Consider the following 17,366-nt stretch of genomic DNA (forward strand, 5'->3'; position numbering starts at 1 on the left):
GTGAAGGATTTAGCAGATATAATCAAGGTCCTCGATCAGTTGACTTGAGGCTGGGTTAACCTGCTTGGACAGTCCTAATCAGGTGAGCCCATGAAAGGACTGGGTTCTTCTTGAGCATAGAGATTCACAGTGTGAGAGGGATTCAGTGTGAGGGGTTTCCTCCACTGTGGGCTTTGAAATCAAAGGGGCTGTCTAGGAAAGAACACTGTTTGGCTCCAGGCATTGAGCACAGCCCTCCCTCCTCTCTACCTTGACAGCTAGCAGGGAACAGGAAACTCAGTCTTAACAACTGCCAGAAACTGAATTCTGCCACCTCTAAATAAGCTTGAAGGAGGATTCAAAATGAAAACACAGCTTTCGGAAGCTGTGAATAGAGACCCCGTCTACATTATGCCTGGATTTCTGCCTAAAGAACTGTAAACAGATCAGTGGGTGTTGTTTGGGCAGGTGTGGTAGCACATACCTGCAATCCTAACATTTCAGAAGAAGAGAGAGAAGAATCAAATAGGCGCAATAAAAAATGATAAAGGGGATATCACCACCGGTCCCACAGAAATACAAACTACCATCAGAGAATACTATAAACACCTCTATGCAAATAAACTAGAAAATCTAGAAGAAATGGATAAATTCCTCGACACGTACACCCTCCCAAGACTAAACCAGGAAGAAGTTGAATCTCTGAATAGACCAATAACAGGCTCTGAAATTGAGGCAATAATTAATAGCTTACCAACCAAAAAAAGTCCAGGACCAGATGGATTCACAGCCAAATTCTACCAGAGGTACAAGGAGGAGCTGGTACCATTCCTTCTGAAACTATGCCAATCAATAGAAAAGAAGAGAATCCTCCCTAACTCATTTTATGAGGCCAGCATCATCCTGATAACAAAGCCTGGCAGAGACACAACAAAAAAAGAGAATTTTAGACCAATATCCCTGATGAACATCCATGCAAAAATCCTCAATAAAACACTAGCAAACCGAATCCAGCAGCACATCAAAAAGCTTATCCACCATGATCAAGTGGGCTTCATCCCTGGGATGCAAGACTGGTTCAACGTACACAAATCAATAAATGTAATCCAGCATATAAACAGAACCAATGACAAAAAACGCATGATTATCTCAATAGATACAGAAAAGGCCTTTGACAAAATTCAACAGCCCTTCATGCTAAAAACTCTCAATAAATTAGGTATTGATGGGGCGTATCTCAAAATAATAAGAGCTATCTATGACAAACCCACAGCCAATATCATACTGAATGGGCAAAAACTGGAAGCATTCCCTTTGAAAACTGGCATAAGACAGGGATGCCCTCTCTCACCACTCCTATTCAACATAGTGTGGTAAGTTCTGGCCAGGGCAATCAGGCAGGAGAAGGAAATCAAGGGTATTCAATTAGGAAAAGAGGAAGTCAAATTGTCCCTGTTTGCAGATGACATGATTATATATCTAGAAAACCACATCGTCTCAGCCCAAAATCTCCTTAAGCTGATAAGCAACTTCAGCAAATTCTCAGGATAAAAAATCAATGTGCAAAAATCACAAGCATTCTTATACACCAATAACAGACAGACAGCCAAATCATGAGTGAACTCCCATTCACAATTCCTACAAAGAGAATAAAATACCTAGGAATCCAACTTACAAGGGATGTGAAGGACCTCTTCAAGGAGAACTACAAACCTGCTCAGTGAAATAAAAGAGGACACAAACAAATGGAAGAACATTCCATGCTCATGGATATGAAGAATCAATATTGTGAAAATGGCCATACTGCCAAGGTAATTTATAGATCAATGCCATCCCCATCAAGCTACCAATGACTTTCTTCACAGAATTGGAAAAAACGATTTTAAAGTTCATATGGAACCAAAAATAGCCCACATTGCCAAGAGAATCCTAAGCCAAAAGAACAAAGCTGGAAGCATGATGCTACCTGACTTCAAACTATACTACAAGACTGCAGTAACCAAAACAGCATGGTACTGGTGCCAAAACAGAGATATAGACCAATGGAACAGAACAGAGGCCTCAGAAATAACACCACACATCTACAATCATCTGATCTTTGACAAACCTGACAAAAACAAGCAATGGGGAAAGGATTCCCTATTAGTAAATGTTGCTGGGAAAACTGGCTAGCCACATGTAGAAAGCTGAAACTATATCCCTTCCTTACAGCTTATATAAAAATTAATTCAAGATGGATTAAAGACTTAAATGTTAGACCTAAAACCATAAAACCCAAAAGAAAACCTAGGCAATACCATTTAGGAAATAGGCATGGGCAAGGACTTCATGACTAAAACACCAAAAGCAATGGCAACAAAAGCCAAATTAGACAAATGGGATCTAATTAAACTAAAGAGTTTCTGCACAGCAAAAGAAACTACCATCAGAGTGAACAGGCAACCTACAGAATGGGAGAAAATTTTTGCAATCTACCCATCTGACAAAGGGCTAATATCCAGAATCTGCAAAGAACTTGAACAAATTTACAAGAAAAAATCAAACAACCCCATAAAAAGTGGGCAAAGGATATGAACACTTTTCAAAAAAAGACATTTATGCAGCCAACAGACACATGAAAAATTGCTCATCATCACTGGCCATCAGAGAAATGTAAATCAAAACCACAATGAGATATCATTTCACACCAGTTAGAATGGCGATCATTAAAAAATCAGGAAACAACAGGTGCTGGAGAGGATGTGGAGAAGTAGGAAAGCTTTTACATGGTTGGTAGGAGTGTAAACTAGTTCAACCATTGTGGAAGACAGCATGGCGATTCCTCCAGGATCTAGAACTAGAAATACCATTTGACCCAGCCATCCCATTACTGGGTATATGCTCAAAGAATTATAAATCACACTACTATAAAGACACATGCACACATATGTTTATTGCGGCACTATTCACAATAGCAAAGACTTGGAACCAACCCAAATGTCCATCAATGATAGACTAGATTAAGAAAATATGGCACATATACACCATGGAATACTACGCAGCCATAAAAAGGGTGAGTTCATGTCCTTTGTAGCGACATGGATGAAGCAGGAAACCATCATTCTGAGCAAACTATCGCAAAGACAGAAAACCAAACAGCACGTATTCTCACTCATAGGTGGGAATTGAACAATGAGAACAGTTGGACACAGGATGGGGAACATCACACACTGGGGCCTGTTGTGGGGTGGTGGGATAGGGGACGGATAGCATTAGGAGAAATACCTAATGTAAATGACGAGTTAAAGGGGGCAGCAAACCAACAGGGCACATGCATACATATGTAACAAACCTGCACATTGTACACATGTACCATAGAACTTAAAGTATAATTTTAAAAAAATGTAAGAGAAAAGAATACCAAAGTTCATTGCAAGGATCCTTAATAAGAACTACTTACATTGGAAGCAAACCACAGAGAATTGTAAGGAGCCATGTGACAGAGAGATCCAGGATGCCTTGAAAATGGCCTTGGCTAAAAATAGGTCATTTAACCCTTGGATCACTGGCATCTCTCTAGATTTTCAATTATACAATGTTCAATCTGCTGTGCAAGGTAATTCCATCTTGCAAAAGATTTGATATTACATTCTGCCACACATACAACTGAATTAAACTTTTACGGAATTGGAAATGCACATCATTGATCAAAATAAATAAAACAAGAAAAGGAATAGGAAGGAATAACCAGTGATGGAATAGCAAATATGAATGGAAAACAGAACAGGACTGCTAAAAAAAAAAAAGAAAACTTCAGAAGCACATAATAGCCATGTTATTTAGAATCACAGTAGTGTCCAAATGACTTCTATCACATCTCACTCAATACCAGAGCAAAAGATTTTAAGTTTATTATGGAATGCCCACCAAATAGCTGGTTTTTGAAAAAAACTTCTTTCTCTATTTGAGCTAACCATTTCGGGCTACTGCATCAAACCAAAGTTATTGGCCTCATGCTAAGCTAGATGTGTTGACTGAAGTATGAGATTCACACTTTTGTAAATGAAAAGCAATTTGATTAGGCAATGTTTTTTCTAAGTGAAAGCAAGTTTATTAGAGAAGTAAAGAAACAAAAGAATGGCTACTCCATATAGTGTATTTTTTTTTTTTTTTTAAGTGTAGGCAAATGTTTAGTGAAGATGATATTTCAATGGTGCTTGGGACATGCTTCCACTTGGCACTTGGGACATGCTTCCACTACATTTGAGACATCTTAGACAAAACAAAGTCTTATTTTCAAGGCATTATTTTTATGGGACTGAAGTCTTGGGACTATTTGATCTAGTTACTGTATGTTCTCAACTGTGTTAACTAATTGAAAACAACATTGTTATTAAAGGTATTCACAAGAAAAATTCAGAGATACTGTTGCATCTCCTTTCTCTGTTTCAAACTGTTTTCCCCTAAGCACCGAAGGCCCCGTGATGTCTGAAACATTTAATCATCAATTTTAAAAGATAAGCTTATTGTGGAATTAGAAAAAAAACTTTTAAAATTCGTATGGATCCAATAAGAGCTCATATAGCCAAGAGAATACTCAGCAGAAAGAACAAAGCTGGAGGCATCACACTACTCCCACTTAAAAGTATACTATAAGGCTACAGTAAACAAAACAGCATGATACTGGTAAAAAAACAGGCACGTAGATCAATGGAACAGAATAGAGAACTCACAAAAAAAGACCGCACATCTACAACCATTTGATCTTCAACAAACCTGACAAAAACAAGCAATGGGGAAAGGATTCCCTATTTAATAAATGGTGATGGGAGAACAGGCTAGCCATACGCAGAAAATTGAAACTGGACCCCTTCCTTATACCTTACACAAAAATTAACTCAAGATAGATTAAAGACTTATATGTAAAACACAAAACTATAAAAACCCTGAAAGAAAATCTAGGCAATATAATTCAGGACACAGGCATGGGCAAAGATTTTATGATGAAATCACCAAAAGCATCTGCCACAAAAGCAAAAATTGGCAAATGGGATCTAATTAAACAAAAGAGCATCTGCACAGAAAAAGAAACTATCAGAGTGAACAGACACCCTACAGAATGGGAGAAAATTTTTGCAATCTATCTATCTTACAAAGGTCTAATATTCAGAATCTATAAAGAACTTAAGCAGATTTACATGAAAAAAACAACTTCATTAAAAAGTGAACAAAGGATATGAAGAGACATTTCACAAAATAAGATGACATGTAGCCAAAAAAATATGAAAAAAAGCTCAACATCACTGATTACAGAAATGCAAATCAAAACCACGAATGAGATACCATCTAATGCCAGTCAGAATGGCAATTATTTAAAAGTAAATAAACACCAGATGCTGGTGAGGTTGTGGAGAAATAGAGAGGTGGAAATGTAAATTGGTTCAACCATTGTGGAAAACAGTTTGGTGATTCCTCAAAGATTTAGAACCAGAAATACCATTTGACCCAGCAATCCCATTACAGGGTATATATCCAAAGGAATATAAATCATTCTATTTTAAAGATACATGCATGTGTATGTTCATTGCAGCACTATTCACAATAGCAAAGACATGGAATCAGCCCAAATGCCCGTCAATGATGGACTGCATTAAGAAAATATGGTACATATACACCATGGAATATTATGCAGCCATAAAAAGTAATGAGATGAAGTCCTTTGCAGGGATATGGATGAAGCTGGAAGCCATTATCCTCAGCAAATTCACACAGTAACAGAAAGCCAAACACCACATGTTCTCACTTATAATTGGGAGCTGAGCAATGAGAACACATGGACACAGGGAGAGGAACATCACACACGGGGGCCTGCAGGGGGAGGGCAGTGGTGGGAGGAGTATTAGGAAAAAATAGCTAATGCGTGCCAGGGTTGATACATAGGTGATGGGTTGATACGTGTAGCAAACCACCATGGCACACATTTACCTATGTAACAAACCTGCGCATCCTGCACACGTACCCTGGAACTTAAAATTAAATTAAATTAAAAGACAAGCTAAAAGCATTAACGAAAAAATAATTAGATAAAAAACTTTGATTTTCAAAATCCTGAAACGAGTTTTAATTTTGCTTTTAACATATATTCAAATCCTTTAATACCGTTCCCTTCCAGAGGTGCTGCTTAATTTCCTCTCTTGAGTGTGGCTTGGACTTAACGATGCACTTCTGATATGGTCTGGCTCTGCGTTCCCACACAATTCTCATCTTGAATTGTCATGCAAATTGTAATCCCTACGTACAGAGGGAGGGACCTCCTGGGAGGTGATTGGATCGTGGGTATGGTACCCCCATGCTGTTCTTACGATGCTGAGGGAATTCTCATGAGATCTCATGGTTTTATGAGGGGCTTTTCCCCACTTCCATCTACAATTCTCTCTCCTGCCACCATGTGAATAAGTACGTGTTTGCTTCCACTTCTGCCATGATTGTAAGTTTCCTGGGGCAGCCTCCTCAGCCATGCAGAACAGTGAGTCAATTAAACCCCTTTCCTTTATACATTACCCAGTTTCAGGTATTTCTTTATAGCAGTGTGAGAACGAACAAATACAACTTCTAACTGGTAATGCTGACATAACAGTTTGTGACTCTGGGTGTAGAACATAAAACTCACTGCAGCCTCCCCCTTCTCTCTCAATGTCTCTGGGATCATGAGCTCTGGGGAAGCTACCTGCTGTGCCATAAGCAGCCCTGAAGGAAGGTCCATGTGGCTGAGAACTGGGGCCTTCTGGGAACAGACAACAAGGAACTAGGCCTTTTCCAACAGCCATGTGACTGAGCCATGTTTCATGTGAATCCTCAGTCCCAATGAAGCACTCAGATGATGCAGGCCTAGGCTGACAACTGGACTGCAACCTTGTGAGAGGCCCTGTGCCAGAAGCACTCAGGGAAACCTCTCCTGGATTCCTGACCATTGAAAACTGCGGGAGATGATGAATATTTGCTATTTTGAGCTGCTAAGTTTTATATAATTTGTTATGCAATAGTAAATAACTAATACATTTTCACAAAAGAGGATGTATTATTACACGTTAATTTGCATTTGCTCTAAATTTATCATTATTATTAATATTATTGTTTTTGAGACAGGGTCTCACTCTATTGCCCAAGCTGGAGTGCAGTGGCATGATCACCACGCACTGCAGTGTCAACTTCCTGGGCTCAAGGGACCCTCTTATCTCAGCATCCTGAGTAACTGGGACTACAGGCATGAAGCACCACGCCTGGCTAATTTTCTAAATTTTTTTGTAGAGATGGGGGTTTCTCCATGTTGCCCAGGCTGATCTTCAACTTCTGGAGTCAACAAATCTGCCTTCCTCTGCCTTCCACAGTGCTAGGATGACAGGCGTGAGCCACCACACCTGGCCTAAATTAATTATAAGACATTAAACACGTAACTTAGTTTTAAAAGGTAAGGAGAATGTCCATGGCTGAAGAGGATGCATTTTATCACCATTCACAATGATCACCTTACTTTAACTTCAATTTCCAACTGTGTCCAAATTAAACACAAAAGGAAGATCCAACTCTTGCTGGGCTGATTCTATGACGGCCCCCAACAGCCACCTCCTGGTCATTCACTTTCCCCCAGTTATTCAAGCAACTCTAGTGTAGATGCTGCTGCGAAGGGATTTAGCAGATATAACTAAGGGCCTCAATTAGTTGACTTTAGGCTGGATTTATCCTGCTTGGACTGTCCTAATTAGGTGAGTCCTTGAAAGGACTGGGTTCTTCCTGAGCATAGAGATTCACAGCGTGAGAGGGATTCAGCATGAGGGGTTTTCTCCATTGTGAGCTTGAAAATAAAGAGGCTGTGTAGGAAAGAATGCTGTTAGGCACCAGGAATTGAGCACAGCCCTGCCTTTTCTCTATATTGACAGCCAGCAAGGAACAGGAACCTCAGTCTTTTAAAACTGTGAGAAACTGCATTCTGCCACCTCTGTATAAGCCTGAAGGAGGATTCAAAATGAAAACACAGCTTTTGGAAGCCCAGAACAGGGATTCTATCCACATCTTGCCCAGATTTCTGACCAAGGAACTATAAGCAGATAAATGGGTGTTGTTTTGCCAGGCGTGGTAGTGCATGAATGAATTGATGAATTGATATGCACACTAATTACATAAAATAAAATCTTTCTTAACTTTTTCAGTGTTTTACGTTTTATAATTTTCTGTGATGCAATTTAATACACTCATATTTCATTCATTCAGTCAACAAAAATTAATTTAATACCTACAATGAACCAGGTGTGCCCTCATATGCTCACGTGCCTGACATTCCAGAAACTTCACAAGACCAAGGTGGAGCCACTGGAATGTTTTAGGTAGAGAAATGACACACTTTGACTCACAGTAGCAGGACCACTGTGGAGAGAACAGTCACGTAGCAGGTAATGGGACAGTGCTAGTGTCACAAATAAGGAGTGACAGGGTGGTGGGGACTAAGGGGAGAGGAGGGCCTGAGGGATGAGAGGGACGGAGGGAAGGGCTGGAGATGCAGGAGGTGAGGAAATGGAGCAGAGGGAAAGAATTCGAAAGCAGCAGAACTCAAGTTTAAACACATTGTTTTATATATTTTAGTACATCCATCTACAGAGCCTAGCAGGGTGATCTTTGCAGTTGGCCTTTAGTACCTTATGTGGGTCTGCCTAAAAACTAATTTTTTAATGTTAATCAGGTTTAAAAAATATTAAGTGTTCATATAAAATATACACAACACTTAGAAGTGGATACTTCCTAAAAACAGGCAGTGCATGAGCACTGGTGATGGGCATTGTAACTGCACTGAGTGCTTGCCACTGTGAGGTGAATAAAGTATGTACTGGCTCCTGGTTACAACATATAGTAACACAGTGGCTACCTTGTATTAGGAGATGTCCTGGACTCACACAGAAACTCAGGGCTATGGAATGAAGGTAAATTTAAAATACTACAAGAGGGAGTCACAGATACATTGTCTGGGAAAGTGAAACTTAGGAGCTTTGTGATTCCTATTGTAATGCTTTTAGACACATTTATATATCAAGGAACCAAAGTCACATTTTTTGCCGATTAGATTCCTGATCATTCAGGGGTTACCAAGATTCTGCTACCCACTGTAGGTAATAAACAAAAAGCAAATTGGTCTCTATTCTATCTCATGCACTCAGGCACAACTTTTCCAGATTTAAAAAACAAACAAACAACAACAACAAGAAAAAAAACCTGTCTCTACACCTCCATTCCCAGGGTGAGCTCACTCTCTGGCACCAAGCTCCCTGGGGTGATTTTTCTTCTAGAATAGTCCAAGGGGACAGGTAAGGAGTAGGAGGCAGGGAGTCCAGTTCTGGGACGGGGATTCTGTGATGCAAAGTGAAGAGAGAGGGACAGGGCCCTTGCCGAGAGTTTCTCCCTGGTTTCTCAGACAGCTCCTGGGCCAAGACTCAGGGAAACATTGAGACAGAGCGCTTGGCACAGGAGTAGCAGGGTCAGGGCGAAGTCCCAGGGCCCCAGGCATGGCTCTGAGGATCTCAGGCCCCAAAGGCGGTGTATGGATTGGGGAGGTGCAGCGTTGGAGATTCCCCATCTCCGCAGGGTTTCTCTTCGCCCTCTCCCAACCTGCGTCAGGTCCTTCTTCCTGGATACTCACCGGGCGGCCCCAGTTCTCACTCCCATTGAGAGTCGGGTTTCTAGAGAAGCCAATCAATGTAGCCGCGGTCCCGGTTCTAAAGTTCCCACGCACCCACCGGGACCCCGATTCTCCCCAGTCGCCGAGGATGGGGTCATGGCGCCCCGAACCCTCCTTCTGCTGCTCTCGGGGGCCCTGGCCCTGACCCAGACCTGGGCGGGTGAGTGCGGGGTTGGGAGGGAAACGGCCTCTGTGGGGAGTAGCTAGAGGCCCGCCCGGCGGGGGCGCAGGAACCCGGTTGCGGTGCCGGGAGGAGGGTCCGGAGGGTCTCAGCCCCCTCCTAGCCCCCAGGCTTCCACTCCTTGAGGTATTTCCACACCACCATGTCCCGGCCCGGCCGCGGGGATCCCCGCTTCATCTCCGTGGGCTACGTGGACGACACCCAGTGCGTGCGGTTCGACAGCGACGCCACGAGTCCCAGGATGGAGCCGCGAGCGCCGTGGATGGAGCAGGAGAGGCCGGAATATTGGGAGGAAGAGACAGGGACCGCCAAGGCCAACTCACAGCTTTACCGAGTGAACCTGCGGACCCTGAGCGGCTACTACAACCAGAACGAGGCCTGTGGGTGGCACTGGCCTGGGGCGCAGGTCACTACCCTTCCACATCCCCCACGGAACGCCCGGGTCTCCCCGAGTCTCCGGGTCCGAGATCCACGCCGAGGCAGCGGGACCCGGAGACCCTTGACCCGGGAGAGGCCCAGAAGCCGTTACCCGGTTTCATTTTCAGTTTAGACCAAAATCCCCACAGGTTGGTCCGGGCAGGGGCGGGGCTCGGTGGGCGGGGCTGACCGCGGGCGCAGGGCCAGGGTCTCACACCATCTAGAGGATGTCTGGCTGCGAAATGGGGTCGGACGGGCGCCTTGTCCGCGGGTATCAGCAGCTCGCCTACGACGGCAAGGATTACATCGCCCTGAACGAGGACCTGTGCTCCTTGACAGCCGCAGACACAGCAGCTCAGATCAGTCAGCTCAAGTGGGAGGCGGCCCGCGAGGCGGAGGTTCATCCTCACAGGGTTAGACACCTATTCGATGTGGTATGGTTTTCCTCTCTGCTCTCAGACCCTCAGCCAGTATCACTATGGGCATTCCTGAACCACTGGCTCAGAATTTCAGTACATTATCTGCCCGCGGGACATACCTCAGAGGGAAGGGGATGAAGCGTGGGCCATGACCATGGCATCCCCTGGTTATATCACCACCTGCACCTCCCAGGGGCTGCCAGCCACACAGTCATGGACAGGTTTCTACAGACACAACTTAGTGCCAGCTTGTATGAAACCCTCTGAGGAATGGCTGCCGTCTTTCAGGATGTGGTGCATGTATTGAATTAAAGATGTCTCTATAGTGCTGTGTTTACAGAAGGAAGAATACGTGGGTCCAAAAACCAAGAAGTCGAAGCAGGGGTGGCTCCATATCTAATCCCTTATATTCACCCTCAGGGTGATTTTGCACTTCTCATCTCCAATATCTGGGCTCTGTAGGGGAAGAGGTCCTGGTTTCCCAAAGGGGGCACCCTGGCAAGGAGACAAATGAGAGTCCATGGAACTACACATTATGGTTGCCCCAAGGGATGTTTGAAGAGTATGTGTCCAGACACAAGCAGGTGAGAAGAGGAGGAGGCAGGGCTGCTATCACACAAGGAGGGCAGGAGAAGTGTGTGTGGAAATAAGAGATCCATTTGGAGACCTTATGGTTCCCCTTGTCCTGTTGTAAGTGTGAGCAGAATCATCCAGCAACCCAGCCTGAGAGGGTTTCATATTCAAGAGCCCAGAACCCTCAGGAAGGAAGGATTGAGTGACACTCATAGGTAATGTCCCAAGGCTGTGCTCCTGTGCTCTGACATCCTCTGCAGGATTGGTGCAAAGCCCTGCTTCCCAGGGGCTGTTCCCAGCCAGGGACTGGTCACAGCAGGCACATTAAGGCAAGCCATTCCTGGGAGACACGGGACTCCTCTGATGGCCAACTGTAGTTGGAAGACTCCTCCACGGCCTTGTTCAACTCTCCTTAGATTGCCTGTGTTCCAGGATGTGTCGAACAAACTTTCTCTCCTTCTGTCCAGCACTTGGGGTCACACTTGCATCATGGTCTGCCGTCTTTTCCAGGGATTTCTGGCTCGCTTCCCATATTCCCTTACAGGTGTGTCCCCTCATAAGATGTCACAGACTTTAAGCTCATCTTGGCATCTGCTCCTTGAAGGACTTGGACTAAAAGTTATTTCCATCTGCACACCAATAACTCTTACTTATTCCAACCTGTAAAATCCTTCTCTTTATTCAACTTCTGCCACCCCCACAGAATTTATTTTACTTGTGTTTGTAGTGTCCCTTTGAGTTAACAGATATTTGTTCTACTAAGCTACTAAATTTTGAGGTAGTTTGTGACACAGCACTTGATAACTATTAAGGCTTTCTTAAGTTTCCATTATTCCATGGATATTATCTACATATCTTTTAATCCCTTGCATTTTAATAACATTAGCCATACTTGCTCTTTCCAACCCTTTCCTCCTATTCTTTTTTGAACATTTTTAAATTTTGTCTTTCTCTGTCCTTCCTTCGTTCTTTCCTCCTTTCTTCCCTCAGAGCTTTTTTCCTCCCTCCATTTTTTTCATAAACTCCAAGTGTTTAGGCTAAAAGAAAGCATTATTTGAACTTTATGCTGAAAGTATAATGCCATAATTTATAATATAAAAGTAAAGAAAAGGAAGTTGTTAATGGAATATGAAAAAATGCCTAGGGTGATTCTGTAGCCAAGACAGTGGCTTTTAACATTTAATTTCTGCCTTCAACTGAATGTTTTCAGAACACATGAGCAACATGAGCTCTTTCCCATTCTTGGTACAAGCACTTGAGAAACCAAATTAGCCTTATCTACTATGATTAATGTCCATACTTCATATAATCCCACCATCTGCCTCCTGACCATACACTCTGGGGACATTCTTGGCTATGTGTCCAGGAGATGTGTACACCAATGTTTATGGCAAAAACTGGAAACAATCACATATACATCAAAGGGAATTAACAAAATTGTCATATAATAATAAAAAGTAAAACTTTAGCAGCAACAGTGAATGAACAGCAACCTCCCACATCAGAGATAACTCTCCTACACATAACATGCATCACAGAAGAATACACATTGTGTGAGTTCTCTGTGCGGGGAAGTTAAAAAAAAACGGGTCAAACTGTGATTTGGATATATATATATATATATACTTATTGTAAAAATCTTTAGAGAAAATGAAAAGGAATAGTAAACACAAGACTCAAGATAGAAGTTCCTTTTGGGGAATAGAATTGGACAACAGCCGAGGGTGGCTTCATAGGTTTTGTTTTTTATGCCAGGAGCGGATGTCCAGGTAGTTAAGTTACTTGATCATAAATCTTTATTTATTTATTTATTTATTTATTTATTTATTTATGTATTTATTTTCGAGATGGAGTCTCCCTCTTGTTGCCCAGGCTGGAGTGCAGTGGCGTGATCTCAGCTCACTGCAACCTCTGCCTCCAAGGTTCAAGTAATTCTCCTACCTCAGCCTCCTGAGTAGCTGGAATTACAGGCATCCACCATGACACCCAGGTGGTTTTTGTATTTTTAGTAGAGATGGGGTTTCACCATGTTGTCCAGGTTGGTCTTGAACTCCTGACCTCAGGTGATCTGCCAACTTCGGCCTTCCAAAGTGCTGGGATTATAGACATGAGCCACCATTCCTGGCCCACAAATCTTTAAAGTGTCATTTTTCAAAATGTACCTTGTGTGCCGTTCCTGACTGATTATTTGGAAAAGAAAGAGAAAAGAAAATACCAAAGTTCATCTCAAGGATCCTTAGCAATAACTACACACGTTAAAACAAAGCCACAGCCAATTTTAAAGAGTCATGTGACAGAGAGGACCAGGATCTCATGAAAAATAGCCTTGGCTGGAAAGAGGTCATTTGATCCTGGGCCAATTGGCAACTCTCTACATTGTCTGGCATACAATGTTCAATCTGATGTGCAAGGCAATTGTATCTTGCAAAGAATTTGAGAATTTGATATGTTGCTCACATTTTACCACACATACAAGTGGATTAAACTTTTACAGAGTAAAAAAAAAACATTGTTGAGCAAAATAAATTAAATGAAAAGACATAAAGGAATAACTAGTGATGAAATAGCAATAAGAATGGAAAACATGAAAGAGCTGCTTTTACAGCAATGTTAGCAGCACAAAAGAACAGTGTTTTTCAGAATCATACTGGAGTCCAAATCACTTTTACCACATCTAATAAAAAACACAGTGAAAGATGTTAAACTTTCATAGGATGCCCACTGAATAGCCAGTTATTGAAAAATCTTGTTCCCAGATTGGAGTAAACAATTTCTGCCTACCCTAGCCAAACAAATTATTGTCATGATGCTAAGCTAGTGTATAGACAGAGGTGTGAGATTCACATTTTTCTAACTGCAAAGCACCCAGATTAGGCAAATATTTTTGTAGATGCTTGAGTAAGAAAATTGGCATATTGGGCATTCTTAAACTGAATTAGAAACCTCTGAAGAAAAACAAACATAGTTATGATTGTAAAGGCATTATTGTATGGCACCAAAGTCTTGGGACACTTTGATTTAGCTACTGTATTTTCTCAACTTTGTTGCAACTTATCAAAGAGAACATTAATATTAAAGGCATTTGCAAAAAAAAACTGAGATATTGTTGTATCTTCTTTCTCTGTCTCAAATATTTAATCAACTTTACAGAAGAGAATTTTAAAGTATTAAAAAAATAGTCAGATACAAGAAGTATTTGATTTACAAAATCCTGAAACAATAATGTTAATTTTGCTTTTAACATGGTTATAAATTCTTTGATACTCCTCCTTTCCAGAAGTGCAGCTTCATTCCCTCCCTGTTCGTGTGGCCTGGACTTAATGACTCACTTCTAACTGATAGAGTAATGCTGACATAATAGTTTGTGATTCTGGGTGTAGAACATAAGACCCACTGAAGTTTCTACTTTGGTTCTTTCTTTCTCTGGAATCATGAGCCCTGGGGGAAGCTGGCTGTTGTGTCATAAGGAGGCCTGTGGAAAGGTCCATGTGACTAGGAAGTGAGTCCTCCTGGGACAAGACAATAAGAAGCTAATGCCTCTTCCAACAGCCACGTGAGAGATTCTTGTGTCTTGTGAATCCCCGGCCCCATTTGAGCCCTCAGATGATTCAGCCCTGGATGACAACTAGACTGTAACGTTGTGAGAGGCCCTGAGCCAGAAGCATTCAGAGAAACCTCTCCTGGATTCCTGACCATTGAAAACTGTGGGAGATGATAAATATTTGTTGGTTTGAGCTGCTAAGTTGTAGGTGACTGTTATGCAGCAGTAGATAACTAATACAGCTTCACAAGAGAGGATGAATCATTGAACTTTTTCATTTGCTCTAAATTCATTATAAGATATTAAACATGTCATTTCCTTTTAATATTTAAGAAAAATTTCCATGGTTATATAAGATATATTTTATTATCATTAACAATGATCTATTTTTTTATCTTCAACTTGTATGTTCTATTTAAACACAAAAGGAAGATCCAGGCTATGCTAGGCTGATTCTATGATGACACCCCAATAACCACCCTTGGTTACTCAGGTTACCCCAGTTACTCAGTTGACACTAACGCAGGTGCTGCTGTGAAGGGGTTTTGCAGATATATTTAAAGTCCCCAGTCAGTTGACTTTAAGATGAGGATTATCCTGCTTGGACTGTCCTAATCAGGTAAGCTCTGAAAAGGACTGGGTTCTTCCTGAGAATAGAGACTCACAGTGTGAGAAGGATTCAGTGTGAGGGGCTTCCTCCACTGTGGGCTTTGAAAATGGTGGGATCATGGGGAAAGAATATTGGTGGCCAATAGGAATTAGAAGCCCTCCCCACTGTCTACTCTGATAGCTCAAAGGAAACAGGGATCTTAATCCTACAATTGCCAGAAACTGAATTCTGCCAACGAGCTCTACATAAGCTTGGGGGAGAACCCCAATCTTAAGATGAGGATACAGATTTGCAAAACTCTGAGCAAAGAGTCTTTCACACTAGGCCTGGATTTCTGATGAAGGAAATGTAGACAAATAAATGGGCGCTGTTTTAAGCCACTAAGTTTGTGGTAATTGGTTATGTACTAATAGGAAATTAATAAATAGATTCAATGGATAAGTATATGACATTTTCTCCACTGGAATGAATTTATGAACTGATATGCATAGTGGCTGCATAAAACCAAATATTTCCTAACTAGCTTTGCATTTTCCATTTCATGATTTTTGTGTAATACAGTTTTGGACACAATTATATTTCATTCATTCATTCAACAAAAATTAACTTAGTGCCTACTATGTGGCAGATATCCTTTTATATGCTGCAGACACAACTTTGATCAAAACAACCCAAAGCCCCTGTGCTTGTGCCTTCCATTCTAGAGGCTTCTTGAGAGTGAGATGGAGCCATAGGAGGGTTTTAAGTGAAGAAATGACACAATCTGACTCACATTAGCAGGATTGCTGACCTTTGTGGGGAGAACAGTCATGGGCAGCAGGTGAGGGGACAGACCTAGGGCCACAATTCAGTAGTGACAGAGTAATAGAGACTAAGGAGAGAGGAGGGTCTGAAGGATGACAGGAACAGAGAGAAGGGCTGGAGAAGCAGGAGGTGAGGTAAAGGAACAGAGAGAAAGAATTCTAAAGCGATGGAATTCTCAGGCTTAACCACAGTGTTTTACAGATTTTTAATGCATTTATCCACAGAGCCTGGCACAGTGTTACTTGCACCTTGGTCTTTAATGCATTCTGTGGGGCTGTCTAAAACCTAATTGCCTCTCTAAGATAAAAAGGTTAAAAAAGGCCGGGCATGGTGGCTCACACCTGTAATCCCAGCACTTTGGGAGGCCAAGGCGCGTGGATCACAAGATCAGGAGATCGAGACCATCCTGGCTAACACGGTGAAACCCCATCTCTACTAAAAAAATACAAAAAAATTAGCTGGGCGTGGTGGTGGTCACCTGTAGTCCCAGCTACTTGGGAGGCTGAGGCAGGAAAATGGCATGAACCTGGAGGGCGGAGCTTGCAGTGAGCGAGATTGCACCACTGCACTCCAGCCTGGATGACAGAGCGAGACTCTGTCTCAAAAAAAAAAAAAAAAAAAAAAAGTTAAAAAAGAATACCAAATGTCTCAATAAAATATACACATAGCTTAGATGTGAATAATTCATAATAATAGGCAGGTACATGGGCCAGCCATTATGGCTCATGCCTGTAATCAGCATTTTGGGAGGCTGAGGCAGGAGGATTGCTTGAGCCCAGGAGTTCAAGACCAGTCAGAGGAACTTAGGGAGACCTCATCTCTACAAATACTAATTTTAGAAAAATTAGCCAGGAGTAGTGGCACAAGCCTGTGGTGCCAGCTACTTGGGAGGCTAAAGGAGGAGCATTGATTGCATGAGCCAAGGAGGTCGAGGCTTCAGTGAGTCATGAGCGTGCCACTGCACTCCAGCCAGGGTAACAGAGTGACGCCCTGTCTATAAATAGATAAAAAATAAAAAAATAATAAAGGGAGTGCATGAGCACAGGGGAAGGGCACTTTGGTTGCATTGAGCACTTGCAATTTTGAGGTGATTAAATTCTGTACAGGCTCCTGGTTGCAATATACAGTAACACATTGTG

General features: G+C 42.1%; 1 protein-coding gene across 1 annotated transcript; it reads left to right on the forward strand.

Moving 5' to 3' along the window:
* The first annotated feature begins 9,410 nt into the window (after window positions 1-9,410).
* On the forward strand, window positions 9,411-15,168 carry LOC100435133 (saoe class I histocompatibility antigen, A alpha chain-like). The gene is made up of 3 exons (XM_054558628.2): window positions 9,411-9,842; window positions 9,974-10,243; window positions 14,550-15,168. Coding segments are annotated over exons 1-3 (570 nt in total). The 5' UTR covers window positions 9,411-9,544; the 3' UTR covers window positions 14,552-15,168.
* Window positions 15,169-17,366: the final 2,198 nt, after the last annotated feature.

The sequence above is a fragment of the Pongo abelii genome, chromosome 5 (assembly GCF_028885655.2).
Source record: "Pongo abelii isolate AG06213 chromosome 5, NHGRI_mPonAbe1-v2.0_pri, whole genome shotgun sequence".
Lineage (NCBI taxonomy): Eukaryota > Metazoa > Chordata > Mammalia > Primates > Hominidae > Pongo > Pongo abelii.

What these genes read in the sequence shown, in the direction of transcription:
- LOC100435133 (XM_054558628.2), top strand. Translation starts at nt 9,545, where the DNA reads ATGGATTGGGGAGGTGCAGCGTTGGAGATTCCCCATCTCCGCAGGGTT. An exon ending in CCTGACCCAGACCTGGGCGG is followed by an intron (nt 9,843 to 9,973) that starts GTGAGTGCGGGG and finishes CCTAGCCCCCAG; the next exon opens with GCTTCCACTCCTTGAGGTAT.